Here is a 23,237-nt window from a genome sequence, read left to right on the forward strand (position 1 = left end):
GAAGAGTATAGTGCTGTTCTTATAGATACAAGCCCTCACATTCCTGTCTAAAAACAGAAAATGAGAAAGAAAGATGAAGAACTTCTACATTTAGAATCTATAGCTTAATGTTCACCACATATCATAAATCAATCTAAGTTATTGGTCCTAATGGCTGCAAGACCTTCGTTGTAACTTCAGCCATTGTATTTCAAGACTTAACTATGTACATATGATGCAGTTCCTGATTAGTTTTGAGAGAGAGATTGTCTAAAGCCCACTTTGTATTGTGTGTGAAAGAGCTACAATGCCTACTGTATACACTGATTAACAGGCATGCAGAGCATATTTACCAGTTTAGAAGCTAGGCGTAAGACCCAACAACATTACAGTCTATTGTACACTCTTTTGCACATAATTTAATATGGAGTTAAGTAAAATATTCATCATAGGTGACACTGGTTAATGTACAGCATCAAAATTTCATTGTTAACAATTGCGCAGCAGATACGTTAAAACCTCATCCTAGCACCTAATCTCCTCAAATCGTATTAAGGAAACTCCTTGCTTAAACTGCACCCCTGTTATGGATACATCATCAACAGCATCTCGTGACAGAGATAAGGAACTTAGGATTAATCCAAGATATTTATGAGTCATGTAATAACAAACTGCTGTGCCTACTATTCCCATTGCTGGTGAAATTAAAATGATTACAACTATTTCTTAAAACCAGGATCAAACGGACTGTATTCAAACTTAATGCTACTGCATATCCTTTCAGTATGCACAAGATTTCTCTAGTGTTGTTCATCAATCTACCATCAACTTCATATCCATTGTCTTCCGGATTTTGTTCATCTCTGTGGAGATGTGTCTCTGCTAGCAATCATCACACTTTTTGTAAGAAAGTGACGTTTGTAAGTCAATACAATTTTCTTCACAGGTCTAAAGGATTTGTTTTCCAATCATATTAATTGCTGCAGTAGTACTGACAACTACGGAATAAACTGTTTAAAAATGTCAAGTATGCAGCAATGTGCATTGTGGTCCTGTTTCCCTTCGCTGTTAATATTTTTCTATGCTCAGACCTTAACATCACAGTTTCTGATATGTCAAGTTTATTTTAATAAATGGTCATTATTATAGGAAACAACAGAAATTCTAGGGTGCTGTCTGAGATTGTTCGTCAGTGTCAAATATCATCTGTTCTTCATGTTTAACAATTATTTTGTTAGCACGACAGCTTCCGTAGACGAAATTTTGTAACTGTCGAGATACTGCGAAAAGGTTTAGCGACTAAAACGAATCGTTTTAATTTTATCAACACCATCTGATAAGTCATGTCAGGTCGTAATTTGTCGCTAGGTTTCGTAAAATGTTTCCCGATAATTTCCAAAAATCGTGACAAGATAATTTTACAGTTTTTCATGGAATCTTGGGGGCATTCGAAGTGTCTCATTCGTAACTCTTGATCCGTATTGCAATTAGAGAGAGTGACATATTTACACATTAACTACGAGTGTGTCATGTTACCTGTAGTTGAGATTCACCACTTTATTGAAGAGGAATGCTCTACCAGTCGCACCAGTGAATCTCGTGCTAATTAGCTCACTTCTGTTTGTGAGGAACGTATCACAAGAGGCGCATGAGAAAAGACGAGAGCCTCCAATATGGTCCAGAAAAATGCGACCCATTTTTTTTCTGGAAGTCCTCAAAGCTCTGCGAACACATCACCATATTTGTTCTTATTATTCGATATTGTAACGTAAATAAAGTCTTCCTCGCTATAAACTACAACGGTTTTCATTTCCACTGTTAAGCTTTTACCTCAAAAGACGTGTTCACAACACAAGTGTATCAGAAAATGGACTGGCTTACGCGATTTCTTTGTGTCTCAAGAATGACCTCTCGGATGCCAAACCAAAACACAAGACAGCTGTTTACGATGACGTAGTTAACTTGACCGTATGATACATGACAGCATTCGCATAAGTAAACAAACAAGGCACTTTGACACAACTAATATAGAAAGGAGAACAGGGTATATTTAACGAACTGCCAAGCGTAAACTAATTTCCATGTAAAAATTGTATATGTTCTTTTGGAGCGTTTATTTGTAATTTGTTTATTCAACATGGCAGTTTACATTACAGTAGCAAAAATGAAGTAGCTATTTAATTCACCAGTTTTGTGTATGTAAAGTATAAACTGAAATCTCCGAACACACTCATAATTATGAAAATACTTGTATATATCTAGATACGGAATAAACATTCACAACACAAGCGATAACAGTGTATATAGGATATACAATTTCGTAATGTCTATTGAACTTTTGATGAAAAGCAGTTTTCTGTTGTCAGGAGAAATTAATGCGCTTGTTTGGGATTTTTATGTCTTTATTTTAATACTGTAAGCTTTTGCATCAGCAAAACAACATGGGAAAAAACTTTGTACACTAAGGAAAGCAGCGAGACCATGTCCCTGGCGAATACATAGTCCAAGCAAGAAATCCGTAAAATTGGACTGAAATTGTAAGGCTGCTAATAGGCAAAATCTTTGAGATTTTTTTTTAATGTGTGGGTTCCTAAAGCTGCTAATACTGAACATGCTGTACTCAATATAAGGGGTTGACTTGTACCGTTGTAATCTGTGATGCCGTAACGTGGTATGGTAGCAGGGTGCCGGTTTGGGAGTTGTCGCTGTAGTAGAGAAAGTATAGTAAAGAATAATTATTTAGAAGTGAAGAACGCGGTGGAAGTGATGCTTGTGTTTGTTAAGAGATTAAGGGGAAGTTGTATCAGTGAAACAGTTTGGCTGTCAAACACCACTGCGTGCATTACGTAACATCCCTTTTTTTAAATTTAGTGTTGTTATACAATCGGACATAACCTCTAAACTCCTGGGCTGTTCTCATTTTATGATCCGATACACTGCGTCATGAATGTTCTTAGTGTAGAATAATAGATTTATCGTAAATATAACAAACATGTCTCGGGTGTGGAGTCAGGATTTATTGGGCGTCCTGCGCGGCTTGCAGAGTGTTATCATTGCGACCAGCAGACTCCAAGAAGCTGAATGTAAACTAATTTGGGAAAACTCCAGCGTAAAAGGTCTAACAGAAGAAGCAGTCAACACCTTAGGAAGAAACCTGGATGCTTTATCAAAAGCTGATGCTCGGGTACACATTTGTTTTCTGTACGACTTTTAATTGATATTTTTATTAGTAGGTCGCGGCCGCTCAGATAGCCAAGGCGGTCAAATGCTTTGTTTTATGGAGCATGTGTATTTTAAATTGATATTTCAGTAAAAGACGTACCTAGTATTCCATTAGTCATCAACACGCTTGCTATGTATTTGAAAGTATGCCTAGAACGGTAGTAGTTGCTGCTGCAGGTATTGCTGCTCAAACTTTTTAAAAATACATAGGCTACTTTATTTATTTTAGGTGTCAGCTGAAAAATGTTTTCATCAATGTCAACGCTGCTTTTAGAGTATAGGGAAATGGTATACTTATGATAAGAGACCAATTTGAGCCCCATGTCTTTCCAATAACTGTTAATCTTCTACCCTACTTTCTTCTTTCTAATTTCCACATGGATGTAATAAAAAATAATTCAGATGACGGACAGCATATTGCAACCATTTAAAGGGTACACTCATATGGTGATAGTGTCACTGGCTAAGATGATGTTGTATATCCCATCATCTAATTCAGTGCATTTTTATATTGCTTGTTTATATTTATTGTTACACATCTTTATCTGGGTCGACAGAAGCGTCCGATCCCACACGTCGGCTTTGACCCTTGACGTAAGGGTGTTGTGTGTGACGTCATGACGGTGCGGAGTTTGGTTTGAGTGTAGCTGTCTCCAGTTCTGTTTTATCTTATTTTATTTACTTTTCTGATCTGTTCATTCTATCTCGTGAGGATTTTTTTTTTTAATTTAAAAACACTTATTACTTATTTTAATTGTCTGTTTCCTCCAATTTCTGTTTTAGTTTATTATATTTATCTTTCTGATCTGTTCGTTCTATCCCATGAGATTTTTTTTTAAAAAGACAAAAACCACTAATCGGCTACTGAAGCATCTTTATGTTCTATGGGTTGCAGGGGTTACGACCCCTGGGGAGGTGGGTGGGTATTCATGCATGGCTGTCTTCACTTACACGTTGTAGCTACGCAAGGCATCTAAATTTATTTATATTTAGTTTTCCCCCCACCCCAAACACCCCATTTCCCGCGCTAGTCCCGTTATTGTCATTAGGCTTCTTGTGGAAAGTGTGTGTTTTTGTTTCCGCCATATTTGTGACGTCATGGGTCAAAGCAGACGGGCGGGATCGGACGCTTCCGTATTTCCCTTCATCTTCAGCTATACAAATGCAAAAATTTATCAGATTGTTATGCCACACTTTTAAGGCTTGCCTCCTTACTTGCCCTGTTGAGGTGGCATCGATGTAGAATAGCAACAATGAGTGCTAACGTTGGTCCATGTGTAGGATAAACCATGTCGACTGCTTCTGTTGGTATTTTAGAGGAAGGTTAAGAGAATGCCCTTCATACCCCCTTCTCACTGAGATTTTTATGAAATTCACAACCATAATACTAAAAGTAAAAATTTCTGTGTGGACTACATGCCCCAGGCTACACTTCAGAATGGAATTTTACACTCTGATGCAGAACTTGAAAACAGTTTACTGGTAGACATTCAGCAAGAACCTAAAAAGCCATAATATTCAAAACTAAAAGTAAACAATGCCCTATTAGCAATTCTTTCTCAAAATTTGTCAGTACATTTGGATTGGGAGTGAAAATACCAGTCAATTTAATGTTCGTATGATAAAGGTTTTAACTTTACCAGTAAAAAGGTAGGTGATAGTGTTTCATCTTGAGTTACATAAAAGCTCAATGTGAAGCATTATGTAAAAGGAAGGGCAGTGGATTTTTTCAGAGTCTTAGTTGATTTTCTGGGAGGCCTAATACTCATTCGATAACATTACGATTTATCGTGCAAAGTGATCAATGGAACACGGAACTAATGAACTAGCCTAATTCAAGCATTGGAATGAGTAATGAATGAATGAAATTTTATTGTCGTTTAGCTATTACAGCAATTGACAAAGTCAAGTTACATATATACAAGTTATACAGCATATATACATGGGTTAAAGATCAGTATGTGACGTAGGTTTTACATAAAATACAATATTTAAAATGAAATAATATGAAAACATTGCATCATAACTGATTCAATTAAAGAAATTATGCTGCACTCTCCAAATTGGTACCACCATGATATTTTACAGTCGTAAAATTCCTGAAGTGAATAGTATGGATTTTCAGCTAACCAACTGAACAATTTGTCTTTAAATAAATCAAATGGAGCTTCTGCCCAATATAATGGCAAATTATTAAACATCTTCATACCCACCACTTCGTAGCTGTTCAATGACTTGGATAATCTGTAGTAAGGTATGTCAAGATTGCTACTATTTCTGGTTCCATGAGAGTGTACATCTCTTCTATGCTGGTATTCTGATAAGTTGCTCTTTATATCCAGTAGGGCAGTGTAAATATACATGTTTATCACAGTTAATATTTTTAAGTTGATAAACAGTGGTTTGCAGTGGGCCAGTTTATCACTGTTTGTGATAATTCGAATTACTTTCTTCTGAAGTACCAAAATGTCCTGAAGGTGTGAGCTATTGCCCCATATTAAAAGCCCATAAGATATAATACTTTGGAAAAAAAGCAAAGTAGGCTGATCTTACATAGGCCGCAGGTACATGGTTTATTAAATTCTTTAACAGATACACCACTCTACACAGCCTTGCAATAATGAAATATGTGGCTCCCAAGTCAGTTTAGTATCTATAACAATACCTAAGAACTTAACACTATTCTTGAAGTCTTCTGCTGGCAGATCTCTCAAACTAAATACAATCTTTTGAGTTTTACTCTCATTAAGCAGGAACCCGTTAGCTCAGAACCAGACTGATGCCTGTGATATTGTGTCGTTTGCCACAGTTTGCAGCATATCAATGTCTGAGCTGATATTGAAAAAAGTGGTATCATCTGCATAGAGAATGGAGTGAGTATTTATGTAGGATGGTAGATCGTTTGTCATTAGGATAAATAGCACAGGTCTTAATACTGAGCCTTGTGGCACACTGCACTTAACTTCAGCTAGCTGTGATCTCTGTTTACCAATACAAACAATTTGTCTACGGTTGCTGAGGAAAGATTAAAAAATGTTGTCAACTTCACTGTTTGTGATTCCGTAATAAACTAGTTTGTTGAGGAGTGAAATATGCTCCACAGAATCGAAGGCTTTGCTAAGACCACGCCCCCAAGGGCTCAGCATTCATTTGCTGGGTACGGGCTTGGCGACCCCGGGGTTCCTGAGCTGGGGACTGGTAAGCGCCACCTGTCCCCCGTCACCGTAAGCTCTGAGTACACTTCAGCGACCACCATGCGGCGCGGCGGTGGAATGTTGTGTGTCTCAGGGAATGGGGATCTTGGCTTGACCGCCCGGATCGCGAGGATGGAACAAACCTGTATAAAAAAACCCTCAATCTTCCGGTGTGCTCCGCGCCTATGAGATGCATGGCTGTTGAGGTGGAACAGTCGCAAGCGGGCAACCTCTGGGGCACCTGCCACACCCCAGTTGTATAGGGCTTACTCAGGCATGCGGGGCTCTGTTTGAGCGGACCTTTAGTTCCCTAGCTGCTCGTGGGATCAAGATGGAACCCTCTAACTTTTCTTCTTTTCCTCCCAGCGGAAAGGGTGGGCCGCTGGTAGGTTCTAACACCCAATCTAACAAGAGGGCTCGTGTAGCCAGTCCTCCTGATTCAGGTACTAGTAACAGAACGCATTCTGCTTCTCAGAATGTGTTTCTCATAATTAAAAGAAAAGATGGGAGTTTTGAAAAAGTTTCGCCGTTTTATATACGGAAGGCCTTAGAGGATATTGCTGGCACGTTAAAGTCTGTAAAGCGCTTGCGCAATGGCACCTTGTTGGTTGAAACATCTAGCTTCCAGCAAGTCCAGAACCTTCAGAAGGCACAATTTCTTGGGGAGTTTGCGATAGAGACTGAATTTCACAACACCTTGAACTACAGCAAGGGTGTTGTGACTTGCAGAGATCTCGTCGACATTCCCCAAGACGAACTGAAGTCTGAATGGTCCCGGGAAGGAATTGTCGACGTGCAACACGTTATGAAACGGGTGGATGGTGCTCTCATAAAAACTGACTCATTTATTCTTACGTTTAACAGCACCAAATTGCCAGAGCATGTGAAGGCAGGTTTCCTACGTCTCAGTGTACGGCCTTATTACCCCAACCCCATGCGGTGTTTTAAATGCCAACACTTTGGCCACACTACCCTCGGCTGTAAAGAGGAAGCCACTTGTGGGAAATGTGGTAAAGCCGCTCATGAGGGAGTTGATTGCTCCTCTCCTCCCAAGTGTGTCAACTGCTCTGGGGATCACCCTGTGTGGAGTAGGGAATGCAGAGCTTTCCTTGAGGAACGGAAGATCCAGGAACTTAAAACCACTAAACGCATCCCGTATGGTGAGGCAAAGAAAATCTAAAAGTCCATGCAGCCGCCCACGTTCGCTGCCTCCTTTTCTTCCGTTCTGAAACAGCCTGTCTTGAAAACCGATGCCGCTACCCAAACGGAGGTTGCTACTGTCAGCACTAGCACCTGCGTTTGTCAGTGTACATGTGCTGCTGCCATTCCTGTGAAGCCTGCTGCTCCCCCCCGGCCCTCTGACCAGGCTGTGGTAGCTGACATCATGGAACTTCCTGCCCCTTCCCGGGTCCAGTCTTGTGTACTGCCCAGTGCTGCTACACCCCCTACTGCTTCTGAGGTTTTGGCTCCAATGCCACCTCAGGCCAGAAAATCGAAGCCAAAGACAAAGGTGAAGACTCGCCCACTAAAGGAGACTGAAGTTCTACAGTCTGCTGATGTGGATGTCATTCTCTCTGACGTCTCTCTCGACTCCTCTTCTGAGGCGATGGAGGTAGATGTCAGACTGGGGCAATCGTCTCGCCCCAAAACTGAGCCTCCACCTGTTGTGGGTTCTCCTCCCCGACAGAAAGTGCGACTGAAGGTACTCCCGCCCTGATAGATGGCTCCCATTATTCAGTGGAACATGAATGGATTCCGGGCACATGTGGAGGAACTGCACCTCCTAGCACGGCAATGCCCCCTGTGCTTGTGTTTACAGGAAACACATCTAAAACAATCTGATGCTCCTGTACTCAGGGGCTATAGGTTGTATCGCAAAGATGACCTGACTGGAGACAGGGCCAAAGGCGGAGTCGCCGTGTTTGTCGATAATGACCACCACTCCTCTGCTCTCCCCCTGGATACTGACCTGCAAGCAGTTGCAGTTGCAATTTATTCCGGTCGGAGGCTTACCGTTTGCTCCCTTTATTTACCCCCTCTGGATGCAGTGAACTTCGAGGCTCTCACAAACCTTATCGACCAACTCCCCCGCCCATTTCTTCTCCTGGGAGACTTCAATGCCCATCATGTCCTGTGGGGCTCCACTTCTATTTGCGCTCGAGGTCGAATTTTGGAGGGCCTCCTAACATCTCAAGTGTTGTGCATCCTCAACACAGGTACTCCGACTCATTTCTCTAGTGCTACAGGGTCATTCTCAGCCATTGACCTATCTTTCTGCTCTCCAACCCTCACTGACTCCGTTCACTGGGAGGTCATTGACGACCTACATTCCAGCGATCACTTCCGTATCCGCATTCATCTCCTGGATGGTGTACTGCTGGAGCAGCGGCCACCATTGTGGATGATTGGCAGGGCTAACTGGCCACTGTTCACTCGGTTGGCTGTCTTTGACCGCCACAACAGCATACAGGAATGGGTGGATCACATCACGCTTGTGATCCACCATGCTGCTGACCTGTCCATACCACAGTCTTCTGGCACTCTTAAGCGGCGCCTTGTGCCTTGGTGGACAGAAGAGTGCCGTTCAGCCATCCGTGACAGGCGTGCAGCTCTTCGCCGATTTAAATGCCGCCAAACAGCGGTCAATCTTACCGCCTTTCGTATCGCGAGAGCCAGGGCACGCCGTGTCATTAAAGAGAGCAAGAAAAGGTCATGGCAGGAGTTTCTGGACTCCATCAACCGTTCCACTTGTTCCACAAAGGTATGGGAAGCCATCCAGAGGATTTCCGGTAAACGCAGCCGTTTACCAATAGCTGCAGTCCTGAACCAGGGATGCCTCCAAACGACGCCCAGCGCCATAGCTCAGTCGCTGGCAGAGCATTTTGCACAAAGTACTGCCACTGCAACCCAGGATCCAGCGTTTCGTCGCTACCGTGCGACTGTCGAAAGAGCGAATTTGAACTTTCGGTCGAATGGTTCTGAGGCCTACAACTCCCTTTTCTCCATGTGGGAACTTGAGTCGGCTCTTACTGAGACTTCTGACACTGCACCAGGTTACGACCGCATCCGGTACTCCATGCTTAGACATCTGCCTGCGGTGTCAAAGGAAATCCTCCTTGAATGTTTTAATCTCATATGGCACATAGGAGTGTTCCCAACCTCGTGGAGGGAGGCAATCCTCATCCCTCTCCTCAAACCAGGAAAGGACCGCACATGTCCCAGTAGTTATCGTAGTATCGCCTTGACAAGCTGTGTCGGAAAGACCCTGGAACGGATGGTTAACCGTCGTCTGGTCTGGCTGCTAGAGACCAGACAGCTCCTTAGCCGCTTTCAGTGTGGATTCCGAAAATTTCGATCCACAGTCGACAACCTGACCCTCCTCGAGGCGGCTATTCAGCAGGCGTTCCTCCGTCAGCATCACTGTATCGGTATCTTCTTTGATACTACTTGGAGACACTGTATTCTTGCACAACTGCATCAATGGGGCTTTCGTGGCCGCCTCCCTATTTTCATTCGGCCTTTCCTGTCTCAGCGGTTTTTTCGGACCCGCGTTGGTAGCACACTGTCTGATCGCTTTGAGCAACAGAACGGTGTCCCCCAGGGCAGTGTTTTAAGTGTTACCCTCTTTGCCATAGCCATCAACAGTATAACATCTACAGTGAGGAGTCCAGTACAGTGCTCCTTGTTTGTGGACAACTTTGCTGTTTTCTGTTCCTCCTCTAGTGTTGCATCCGCGAGCCGTCAATTGCAACTAACGGTGCGGCGGTTAGAGGAGTGGGCTGCAAAGACGGGTTTTAGGTTTTCTGCCGATAAGTGTGTTTGTGTTCATTTTAATCGTTCTCGTTGTCTTTTTACGTTGCCTGCCTTGCATAAGAGGGATACTGTCCTACAGTTTGGAGACACAGTGCGGTTTCTAGGCCTAATTTTTGACTCCAGGTTGTCATGGTTGCCACACCTATGTGACTTGAAAGCCAGAACGCTGAAGACACTGAACATCCTCAAGTGCCTCAGCCACAGGTCTTGGGGAGTGGACAGGGCACGTCTCCTTCAGTTTTATCGAGCTTTTGTGCGCTCACGGCTGGACTATGGCTGCACAGTATATGGGTCAGCGAGGCCGTCTTATTTGCGGATCCTTGACGCTGTTCACCATGCTGGGATTCGACTGGCTACGGATGCTTATCGGACCAGTCCCGTACCTAGCCTCTGTGCTGAGGCTGGCGAACCGCCACTTACCATCCGGCGGCAGCTCCTGCTGGTGCGCCAAGCTTGTAAGTTTCTTGCAGCTCCCAGCTCGCCTGCTCACCATCTTGTTGCTCATCCACTTCTGGATCGCCTTTTTTCCTGCCGTCCCCGGGCTACGTTGCCATTTGGGATCAGAGTGCACCGTGTGCTTGAGTCCCTCGGTGTGGAGTCTGTCCAACCCCAAATCCTGGGTTTTAACCGCCTGCCACCCTGGTTACTGAAGAGGCCACGTGTGATTTTAGATTTATTGCAGTACAAGAGAGATTGCACTCCTGCCACCGTTTTTAATGCAGCATTTTCTGCTATTTTATCTGAGCACCACGACTATGTAGCTGTTTTTACGGATGGGTCGAAACAAGGGGATTCCGTGGGTTGCTCAGTTGTTTTTCCGGATCGTGTCCTCAAGGTCCGCCTGCCTCAGACTTTTAGTCTTTGATGCAGAATTGTCTGCGATCTTGCGGGCACTGGAGCCGATGAGACTTTCTTCCTCTCTTAAATTTCTTGTCTGTTCCGATTCACTCAGTGCCCTTCAATCATTGCACCATTTGTATCCGGCGGATAAAGTAGTCCAGACCATCCAGGATGCCCTCCTCCGACTACAGCGACTGGGGAAGGTTGTAGCTTTCTGCTGGGTTCCGGGGCATGGCGGCATTGCTGGGAATGAAAGGGCAGATCTCGCAGCCAAGGAGGCGTGTCTTGATCCACACGTATCTCAGTGTGCTATCCCGTTGCACGCACTCACCTCGCTGTTGAGCTCCCGAGTCATGTGTCGGTGGGAGGATGAGTGGCTGGAAGTGACTGACAATAAGCTCCGTCTAGTCAAGCCCACAACGCGTGTGTGGTGTACTTCCTTTCAGCCCCATCGACGGGACGAGGTTCTCCTCACTCGGCTTCGAATAGGCCACAGCCCTATGACGCATGGCTTCCTGCTCCGGCGAGAAGACCCTCCATTGTGTGGTGCTTGCGGCGTCCAGGTCACTGTGAGCCACATTTTACTGGGTTGTGTTTTATTTTCTGACCAGCGGGCCTCGGCTGATTTGCCAGCGGACCTGCCAACTCTTTTAGGCAACACTCGGACGAATGTGGTTAAAGTTTTAAAGTTCTGTGCCTTGTCAAATGTTTTTACAAAGATTTTAGGGAGAGAATTTTAATTTGCTCACTGTGTGACAAGCTCGCCCATCTTTTATGTAAGTGGCCAGCCAATGACACTTTCCTGTGTCATTCTTGTTGCTATGTTTTCCCTTCCCTTAGGTTTTACTTTCTTATGTAGTAATTTCCCTCTTTTCCTGCTTTCTTTGAATGTGTTTTTCAGTTTTATTAGGTCTCTCCACATTCGTTCCTTTTAATGTGTGTCAGGGCGCTGATGACCTCGATGTTGAGCGCCCATAAACCCCAACACACACACACACACACACACACACACACACACACACACGCTAAGACCACAAAAGGTAGCCTGAGCAAAATTTTTTCCTTCATAAGCATTAAGCACTTTTTTAATCAGGGAGTCAATGGCATGGACTGTGGATTTGCCCTTCCTAAAGCCAAATTGTACCGCAGTAATAATGTTATTACATGTCAGATAATCACACAACTGGGAGTTGATGATGGATTCCAAAACTTTAGATAAAATAGGTGTCAGGAATATTGGGCGATAGCTAGATGGGCAATTTTTGTCTCCTTTCTTGTAAATGGGCACTACCCTAGATAATTTTAATACTTCTGGGAATACTCCTTCAATTAGACATCTATTTATACATTCAGTATAGTATAGTATAGTATTTAGTATGTAGCCAATTATCTTTTTTAACATATTACAAGAAATACCATATATATCTTCACTATCAGAGGGTCTAAAGTTATCTCCAAGAGTTAAAACATCTGGTGCGACCTCTGTTAAAAGGAATTTATCATTCAGGGTGTAGTCTACATTATGGTATTTAATGAGATCAGCAACAGTCTCTTGTGGCCTCACAATGCTTTCCCTAATTTAGTTAACAGATTTTATACAGTAGTTATTAAATTCGTCTGCTGAAATTACTACCTCAACTTTCTACTTGCTTTTGGCCACTGAATTTATTGTAGTGCATGCTTTTCTGTATTTATTTTTTGATGACTCAATGCTGACTAGGTTATGTTGTTTTTTGGCCTCATTTAAAGCATACTTATATTCCTTTTGTGCTCTTGAGTACCTTTGTTTAGCCATATCAGTTTTCTGAAGTCTGTAAGAATCTCTATACAACAACAACAACCTTCTTTTCATATTGGCTAGTTGAGCGGTATACCGTGGATTCTTATCCCTATGTCTATTACTGTTACTTTTAGGGATAACTTTACATTTGTATTGAGGGCAGTTGGTCTCGAATATATTTAAGAAATAATGAAAAAATCTATCAAACAATGTATTGGCAGAGCCCTGAGCATTATTATTAAACAGATGTGACCAGTCATAATTACTGAGTGAGACCATGAAATTAGACAATTTTTCGTGCGTTATTGGTCTTGTGATGACTATTTTAGGCTCTTTGAACTCCTTATACTCCATGTTAGGCCTATCTGTACCTATTTTTACCCAAACTGAGTCATGGGCCAAGAAATCGAAGACAGCTACATCTGAAGACAGTAACTCTCTATTGACATTTGTAAGTATGTTGTCGAGACTAGTGGACTGTCTTGTGGGTTTGCAGTTCGTAAAAATGAAGTTGAATTGTCGTAACAGGTTTTTAAATTCATTTACAGTGTGCACATCTTTGTTTACATCAAATGCGGCATTGATGTCACCACCAATCATAATACTATACTTCTTCCACTGAGGACTAAGAAAGAAATTTAGTAAAGTCTCAAGTTTTTCTAAAAATATGGGCGTCCCTCTGGTGATCTATAAAGAGATACAATAGCAATTTTTAAATGATCCAGATATACGCCTGTGGCTTCAAAATGTATCTCACTGCACAAAAATCCTAGATCTAGTTCATTACTAATGGAGCTACTCACCATATTACATTACACGGATAAACAGGAATATTTGATAATAGTTATAGGCTTTGACTAGTGATGTAGGAAACAACTGACAAATGTCGTAAACAACATGGGGACAATAATGTGATATAGGTGACCATTTCTTCAAACTGGTTAAGCTACAGATAAGTCTGTCACCATAACTAAGGTTTTTGCTTTGCTATTTGTTGGCTCCGTCGCCTAACCTAGACCTGGGGCTAAGCCACAGATCAGTGTGTCACCACAACCAGGTTTTTTGCTTTCACATTTCGCTGGCTTTGCCACCTAACAACCAGTCTGTGAAAATACACACCAGAAGGTGATGTCACAGCAGCCACTTACAGTGTGTCACTGTTCAAAGCCGATGATTAGTATCGACTATACCTCGTGGCCCCATTACGTCACTTGTATTCCATGGATCCCACACAAAGTGGTCTCAGAGATGTGGGAATGAGATGGTATGTTTAATTTAATTTGAGTGTAGTACAGTGAATAAAGAAAAAAAAAATACATTACTTTACCAAAGTGCATAAACCTAAAACATTAAATTTAATCATTTCTGTTAAGATACTTGCCAGTGAAGTAGAATGAGTTGTCTAGTAGGAAGTTCTTTAATTTGGTGCTAAACTCCACTCCGTTTAATGTACTGCTAGGTTGTTGAATACACTTGTATCCATGTATCTGATTCCTTTTTGTACTGATGTTAGATGACTTGAGGTCTTTGTAGAGATTGTTTTTGATTTTAGTATTATATTCATGCTTTTCATTATTTTTTTGTGAAGAGAGAAATATTGGTAATGACAAGGCATTAATGAATATACACATACTGTGAAGGCCTATGGAGGATATTGTGGATTTATACTAGATATAATTCTTAAAACACCCTTCTGTATTCTGAAAATGCAATTCCTGTAATTTGAAATTTCCTGGAATGCGTGGTTTCATGCTGATATATAATGATGGAAAAAACAATGCCTGAATAGTTCTGCTTTTTTTTTTTTTTTCTGGCCATCTGTGGTCTAACTCTGCCCAGTCACTCAGACAAGGCAAGGTCATTTTGGCTTGGCTTTGAAAGGACATTGTCCTTTCACTGATTACTTCCTTTTAAATCACAAAGAGCCTCAGAACAAACACATATGGTGTCAATAGAACAGAATGCCATTTTTCAGCTGAATATTGTTTTTCATTTAAATCGTGATCCACAGCTCTCGTAAGACATTTTTGTGTGCAAGTTCCACAGAGCTGCTAAAATCTTTATTCTTCTGGAACTACTTTCAATTATATATCATTATCTGGCAGATTGCAGAATTTTAATGTGGTGTACAAAACCACATGACCTTCATTTTTGTTGTGGTCTCAATATAACACATAAATCATGCTGCCAAACTGTGGCTAAGAGCAGAGTTGACCACCCATTGTCAAAACAAGCTGCTATTCACAATATGATCGATTTCAGTGGCTGCTTTACAACTCTTTCCTGAGCTACCTAGATTGAAGTTATCCTTGCAACATATCCTTCATTCCTGCAGTCCTCCTGGCCTGAGTCTCTGCTAACCCACTGCATCCACACCCCTTCCAGGTAGTCTCCCCTTCCTTTATTCTGCCACCCCCTCACAACCTGATCCCGCTATATCATCACCAGTTGTGGTACCTTTGTGTCACATTCCTATCTCTCACTCCTACTGCCTGCCTCCACGTTGCCAGCCCCTCTTCCCCAATCCCCTCGCTCACTATGTGACACAACCACTCTCCCTAGTCTAAGGTTTTAGCAGCTTTTTTGTGATTACAGAACAGTGTCGTGAATGTTATTTGAGTGCTGATTGGGGGACATTAAATGGTTTTGCTGGAAATATGCCATCTACTTCAAACAATGATTTTATAAGAATGGACACCATATTTGATCCAGCAACCGTACAAATACATTGCCAAAAGTTTCACTGAGGTTCGCCACATTTGGGCTTGAAATGAGGGGTGAAAATTTGTGCAGTACTTTAATCTGAATTTTCACGTAACATGTGTTACGCAGGATATCGGAGCTCGAGTCCTAGTCCAGCACAAATTTTCACCTGTTACCATCGATTCATATCAATGCTCAAATGCAGGTAATGTCATTAAAAACTTTGACAATGAATTTGATCAGCCGCTAGATCAAATAAGGTGTCTATCCTTTCGGACATGCCTGAAAGAGAAAAAAAAACACACATACACACGCCCCCCCCCCCCCCTCTCTCTCTCTCTCTCTCTCTCTCTCTCTCTCTCTCTCTCTCTCTCATGAGTAGGTGACGCCGTGTGTATATGCTGTAACAGGCTGGGTATTTGGCTCAGATGGGGAGTGCACTTGGATGTCTGAAGTAGTTTAGGTGACTGCTCGTGTTAAGTGGAAAATCCGACTTTGAGTCCCAGTCCGGCATAAATTTTCACATGTTACCATTGATTCATTTCAATGCCCGTATGTGATTAACGTCATTAAAACCTTTAATGAGTGTAGCATTAGTTTTAAAATTTTGAGTAATCTGGACTTGTCTTGAAGCTATTAGAGAGCAGATTTTAACAGCCTTTGGCTCCTTTCCACAGTTTTTTTGCCTCTGTTAGTGTGCAGCAAGGAAGGTTTAGTCCTTTTATTAGACTAATGTTCACCTCACAAAGTAATATTTTATGTTTGGGCTACCATTGTTGTACCTAAGTTTTAAAGGAAAAGGGAAATGTATCTTTTGGCAAGAACAAGTAAAGACCCTGCAGTAGCTGTGAACTACAAAATTACTCAAAATTACTAAGAAAGGTTATTAAAAAATGAAGAAACATGCACGCAGTGTCAGAAATCAGTACATCTGACAACGGAGTTAAGGCAATATGGAATATAATGAAGCAAGAGACAGGACAACCAACCACAGAAGGGAAATACAGAAGCATCCGATTGCATCCGTCTGCTTTGACCCATGAAGTCACAAATATGGCAGAAACGACCATACACTATGACTCCAATATGGCGCCTAGGACGTCATCATGTAAACATGACCATAAACAGGAAAATACATTGAAAAACCAACACACACACGTTCCACAAAAAACCTAATGAAACTAACGGGACAAGCGTGGGAAATTGGGGGTTTTTGGCTGGGGACAAAGTAAATATAAATAAATTTAGACACACACTACCATACCAAACCACACAAAATGATGAAAAAACTGACAACACCAAACTCCCCAAATTCCACTAAACAATATCCTCTGGAATCGGACACTTCCCTTGACCTATATAGCTCAACAGCAGCTCCTGATCCCACAAATTGGAATCGAACACATCCATTGACCTATATAGCTCAACAGCAACTCCCGATACCGGAACACCCACAGCCACAACCACACATTGGAATCGAACACTTCCTTTGACCTATATAGGTCAACAGAAACTACTGATACCAATTCATAAAACCCAAAACTACAACCACGTCCACAATCACCACTACCTCAAAAAACACAACAAACCAACAAAATTGGAATCGAACACTTCCCTTGACTGTTATCCTTATGTCATCTCCACATACAGCTGCCCCTGGTCCGAGACACCGGAACTTTAGTAAGCCTCATTTCTTCACGACATACTGAACACTTCACGACTTCGTCCAAAAATCGGAATAGTTGAAGAAATTTTATCACAGACAACACACTGTCCCCCATCATTGACGGCAACGGAAAACTGTTGACCTAGTCAGTTATATCCATACCTACCAAAGACATAAAAAAAGCAGTTTACCAAAATTCACACACGACGAACAGAAAAAACTAAAATAATGTCTAAATAACAAAACTAAAATCGTTAACTCACTGAAAAATATTCCGCTGAAAGCACAGTCCCGATACCACACACGTGCAATGTTATCACGCAAATGAACCCCATACGCCACGTAGCATGCTATCCATAAACACATCACCAGAGAGAACCACCAACCACAACAATACGCTACCTATAAACACGCCACACACACAAACTAAACCAAAAACATCACATAACACACCACCAGAGAGCACCACTGATCACATCAAAACAACACCTACAAACACGCCACTCTCACAAACTAAATTCCACGCCATTGTGACGTTACGCACCACAACAGCCTTAAGTCATGAGTCAAAGCAGACGGGTGGGACCAGACGCTTCGGTCGACCCCCACAGAAGAGGATAACATTGCTATTGAATTGAATGGAAGGGTTATAAATGACACGTCCCAGCTAGCAGCTCTGTTTAATAATCATTTCTTAAACATAGTAGAAAGCATAGGGACCAACAGTTAAAGAGAAAGATCACAGCAATATGTTGAAGAAGTAATTCTCATAAAATTACAGCATATGAATGTGCCACCAACTCCTACTTCTGAAATTTACAGGATCATAGATTCGCTCAAGAATAAAAGCTCTTCTGGTTTTGATGGTGTTTCCAATAGAGTACTAAATATTTGTTCCAATGTAATAAGTCCAGTATTGCCAATTTTAAAATTTTTTGAAAAGTCCAGCATTGTCTGAAATATGAAATGCATCACTAACTTGAGGCATTTTCCCAGAGAGACTAAAGTATGCCATTGTTAAACCCTTCTTTAATAAAGGTGATAAGAAAGATGTCAGTAACTACTGACCTATTTCGCTGCTGACATCATTTCCCGAAATTTTTGAGAATGTGATGTATTCTAGAATAATATCTCACCTTGGCAACTGTAATATCCTCAGCAAATCACAGTTTGGGTTTCAGAAGGGTTCCTCTACTGAGAATGCCATTTACATGTTCACACCCAGATATTACAAGCATTAAAAACAAAATAGCACGGGTAGGTATATTCTTTGACCTATCCAAGGCATTTGATTGTGTGAATCATAGAATTCTCCTAGATAAATGGTGGTTTTATGGTAAAGCCAACCTATAGATCATGTCATATCTAACCAAAAGAATTCAGAAAGTTGTACTTAGTAGTAATTCAACCAACAGAATCCAGGGACGTAATTCTGACTAGGGAGAAATCATGTATAGGGTTCCCCAAGGATCAATCTTAGATACTCTACTGTTTTTCATATATGTAAATAATCTATCATCTAATGAACAACAAGCAGAAATAGTTCTTTTTGCAGATGACACCAGTATTGTAATCACTCCCAGTATACATACAGAAACGGAAGAAATGTTGAACAAAGTTCTCAAAAGTATCATTGACTGATTTTCTGCGAATGGTCTCACCCTGAATTTCTCAAAGACATATCATATTCAGTTCTGCACCTCTACGGGTACTGCACCAGTGTAACACATGGTGATGAAATAATACATAGGGTGGAAACTTCAAAATTCTTAGGTGTCCGTATGGATGAGAATTTAAATTGGAAAAAAACACATTTTGGAACTCCTAAAACAACTTAGTTCAGCCACATTTGCACTTAGAATCACAGCAAATTTTGGGGAGAGAGAAATCAGTAAGTTGACATATTTTGCTTATTTTCATTCAGTAATGTGATATGGAATAATATTCTCGGGTAATTCATCTTTAAGCAACAAGGTCTTCATTGCCCAAAAACATACTGTAAGAATAATAAGTGGTGCTCACCCACGATCATCTTGTAGACATCTGTTTAAGGAGTTGGGCATTCTGATTGTTGCTTCTCAGTATATTTATTCCCTCATAAAGTTTGTTGTAAATAATTCACTACAATTCAAGAGGATAATGAGGTACATAATTTCAATACTAGAAGAAAAAATGACATTCATTACTCAACATTAAGGTTGTCTTTAGCACAGAAAGGGGTGCACAGCGCTACAACAAAAATTTTTGACTACTTTCCCAGTGAAATAAAATGTCTGACAGCAAGGTAAAATTTTAAAATAATTTGAAAATCTTTCTTCTTGACAACTCCTTCTATTCTGTTGAAGAATTTCTGTGTTCATAGTGTATAAAAGGTGAAAGACAGGAATTGTTAATTCAATCTGTATATCTTGTTTTCATTTCAGGGAAGGAATATATATATGGCGACGTTTAGAGTACAAATAGATGCACAAATTAATTTGCAATGTGAATGTAAAATGACTTGTTCCACATCATGATGATTTATCGTGCAAAATGATTCATGGAACATGAAGTAACTAACTAACTTACTTACTTATTCACTTGTGCTTGAGTGTGCATTATGTCATGCATACAGTTGTTCATATTTTTATTCCTTGTTTTTATGCATTTATTTTCAATTATAGATAATTTTAATTACTTAAGGGGTAACATTTAATGTTTTTTCCTCTCTCATCCAGTATCCTTTTTAACTTGAGACAGTAGTGTGTTAGATATTTTTGACAAAGATGGGTGTCTTCTTTCCAGGCAATCTTGTACTCCTAAAACTGACATAATCACACTTTCTCAGAAAACTATTTCCATGATACCCTACTGCAGTAACATAATTTGTAGGGAAAAGGCTGCTTCAGTGGGTTCATGCAATGATCAATGACAACAGTCTTCTTCCTTTTTTCTGCTATTATCTCCAGATAAAGGAAACTCTCCTAAAAGCTAGCACTATTGCAGTGCTTTGTTCAAGTGTATGTGACCAATCATGAGATTGCAGTAAACATAGTGGAAGATCTTGTGAGGAGAATAGAAAATTGTAGTCTTATGTAAAATCACTAAGCAGGTCGAAGGCTTCTGCTCAGTCACTCATCAACCAGTGTGGCGTGATAATAGAAGACAGAAAAAGGGAAATCTGCACTTTTGTCTCATGTTTAAAAATCATTCACATAGGAGGATCATACAGGTGTACAGTCATTTGACTGTTGCATATGGTAGACATAGAATAGGCATCCCTTGGCATTGAGAAGCAACTGAAAAGTTGAAAAAAATAAATTGGCAAGTCCGATGGAATTTCAGTTTGATTTTATGGTGTGCACTCGTCACCGTTAGCTCATTTCTGAGCCTGCATTTATCATGAATCTCTTGCACAGTGCAAAGTCCCAAGCAACTGGAAAAAAGTGAGAGAGACTCCTTTATATAAGAAGGATAAAAAAATAGATGTGCAGAATTAATGTTGGTTTTGCAGCAAAATTCTTTGAGCATATGCTAAGTTCAAATAATAAACTTTCATAAGAGAGAGAAGCTTCTGTCCACAAATCAGCACCGATTTATAAACCAACATTCATAAGGGGGTGAGGTGGGGAGGGGGGGGGGGGGGGAGGAGGAAACACCAATTTCCTCACGATACCCTACGAACAGTGGGTGAAGGGCAAGAGGCAGGATCCATATTCCCAGATTTCGAGAAAGTGTTTTACTTAGTGCCACACTAAAGATAGGTAATGAAGGTCTCGCTGGGGCATCTCGAATGACGGCGATGCCGGTGCTGGAGCCACTGGAGGCTGCCAAGGCTGAGAACCATCGCAGTGTGGCAGAGTCACAGCGGGGAGAGGAGGTAACGTCCCCTGTGAAACCAATACAGGTGCCGGCAATGGGGAAGCCGGTGTCCGAGAGGTCGGAGGGTGGGTGCCCGAACGTGGACGGAGCTGATTTTGGTGACGACATACCACCCGGTCCCCCGCCTGCAAGGTATAGAGCCGGCGGCCATGGCGGTGCAGGACCACCGCCGGTATCCAATGCGGATTGCGACCAAACCCACGGGCCCAGACTGACATACCCAGTGGAAAGCCAGGTACTCCGTTTTGTGAAGACTGGCGAGGACCAGGCTGGAGGAGGTGCAGCAGAGTCCTAGGTTGACGCCCATGGAGGAGCTCTGCGGGGCTGCGGTCTCCCATTGGTGTGGTCCGGTATGCCGTCAAGAAAAACATCAATGCTTCCTCTGCAGGAAATTCGTGCACATACTTTTTTCATCTGTGTCTTAAAGGTGCGCACCATGCGCTCAGCTTCCCCATTCGATTGTGGATGGAAGGGGGGAGAGCAAACGTGCCGAATACCGAAGCGCCTACAAAAATCCTGGAAGGTCTGCGAAAGAAACTGCGGTCCATTGTCCGAGACCAGGGTGATTGGCAGACCTTCCACAGAAAAGATTTTTGCTAGTGCCTGGATTACAACTTCTGAAGTGGTTGAGGAGCAGCGAACCACATATGGGAATCGGGAATAAGCATCAATGACAATGAGCCAAAAGCCATTGAGAAACGGGCCCGCAAAATCGATGTGAACACGTTCCCATGCCTGGGTTGCCGGCGGCCATGAAGAGAACGCTGCCCTGGGAGATGCTTGTTGGCTCGCACACTGGGAACAGGCGGCCACCAAGTGCTCAATTTCTCTGTCAATACCGGGCCAGTACACATGTCTGCGAGCCAAGGTTTTAGTACGGGAAACACCCCAGTGCCCCGCATGTAATAACTTGAGGACCTCCCTTCGTAAACTTGCAGGAACAACCACGCGAGGAGCTGTATCATCGGTAGTCAGAAGGAGAACTCCTTCCAAGACCGAGAGACGGTCTCGTAGAAGAAAATAATTACGAAGAGGGTCCGAGGCCCGGCCCGGAGGGCGGGACGACCACCCCTGCTGAATGAGGCGAACTACTTGCCGGAGAACCGGGTCAGCCGCCGTTTCCCTGGCGACTCGAGAACTAGTGATCGGGAAGCCATCAACCGCTTGGCGGGACGCCACATCCAAATGAAAACACATAATCTCCTCTCGATCAAATGTAGGGTCCGGGCCCACCGGAAGACGGGAAAGAGCGTCGGCGTTGGCATGCTGGCCTGTAGGGCGAAAACGAATGTCATAATGGTACTTAGAGAGGAACAAGGCCCAGCGCTGGAGTCTGTGGGCTGCCCTATCCGGAATCTGAGAGGCGGGGCCAAATAACGATATTAACGGCTTATGGTCAGTGATTAACTGAAACTTCGTGCCATACAAGAAAGGGTGAAACTTGGTAACAGCGTAGACAATGGCCAAAGCCTCTTTTTCCACCTGGGAGTAATGGGCCTGCGCGGGACTAAGCGTTTTCGACGCAAACGCCAGTGGTTGCTCGGAACCATCTGCGGTGCGATGGGCCAGGACCGCCCCCACCCCATACTGCGAAGCATCCGTAGCCAGGACCAACGGCTTATGGGGATCAAAAGTAGCCAAACAAGGGGCTGACGTGAGGAGGCCCTTCAACGAGGTGAACGCTCGCTCGCATGCAGGCGACCAATCAAAAGGAACACCCTTGTGCAGAAGGCAGTACAGGGGGTGGGCTATAGTGGAAGCCCTGGGAATGAACCGGTGGTAATAGGCTATCTTGCCTAAAAAAGCTTGTAACTCCTTCAGCGAAGTGGGCCGAGGAAGGTTGACGATACCTTGGACCAAACTTCCTAGTGGCTGGATGCCGTGCCGAGATATGGTGTAGCCCACATACTCAATGGACGGTTGGAAGAAGGTTGACTTATGCAGGTTGCAACGCAAGCCCACAGACCTGAATTTGAGAAAGAGGGTGCGAAGGTTGTGCAAGTGGTCCGTCGTGCTGCGGCCCGTGACAATGATGTCATCCAGGTAATTAATACAATGAGGGATTGTCGACGTGACATGCTCAAGATAACGCTGGAATATCGCCGGGGCACTGGATATCCCAAAAGCCAACCGCTGGTATTGGTAAAGGCCAAACGGGGTGTTGACGACTGCCAGCCGT

General features: G+C 42.6%; 2 protein-coding genes across 2 annotated transcripts in view; one reads left to right on the plus strand and one right to left on the minus strand.

The window, feature by feature from the left end:
* Positions 1 to 1,949, minus strand: part of LOC126106867 (protein yippee-like 5) — a 29,922-nt gene extending 27,973 nt beyond the window's left edge. The window contains exons 1-2 of the mRNA XM_049913269.1: positions 1,810 to 1,949; positions 1,516 to 1,701 (exon numbers count right to left, since the gene is read on the minus strand). Of these exons, the coding sequence (XP_049769226.1) occupies positions 1,516 to 1,676 (161 nt within the window). The 5' untranslated portion in view covers positions 1,677 to 1,701; positions 1,810 to 1,949. The remainder of the gene's footprint in view (positions 1 to 1,515; positions 1,702 to 1,809) is intronic.
* A 661-nt stretch (positions 1,950 to 2,610) lies between these two features.
* The window catches only part of LOC126106596 (atypical kinase COQ8B, mitochondrial), a 155,281-nt gene continuing 134,654 nt past the window's right edge, over positions 2,611 to 23,237 (plus strand). The window contains exon 1 of the mRNA XM_049912940.1: positions 2,611 to 3,163. Coding sequence (XP_049768897.1) covers positions 2,972 to 3,163 — 192 coding nt within the window. The 5' untranslated portion in view covers positions 2,611 to 2,971. The remainder of the gene's footprint in view (positions 3,164 to 23,237) is intronic.

The sequence above is a fragment of the Schistocerca cancellata genome, chromosome 10, assembly GCF_023864275.1.
Source record: "Schistocerca cancellata isolate TAMUIC-IGC-003103 chromosome 10, iqSchCanc2.1, whole genome shotgun sequence".
NCBI classification, from domain to species: domain Eukaryota; kingdom Metazoa; phylum Arthropoda; class Insecta; order Orthoptera; family Acrididae; genus Schistocerca; species Schistocerca cancellata.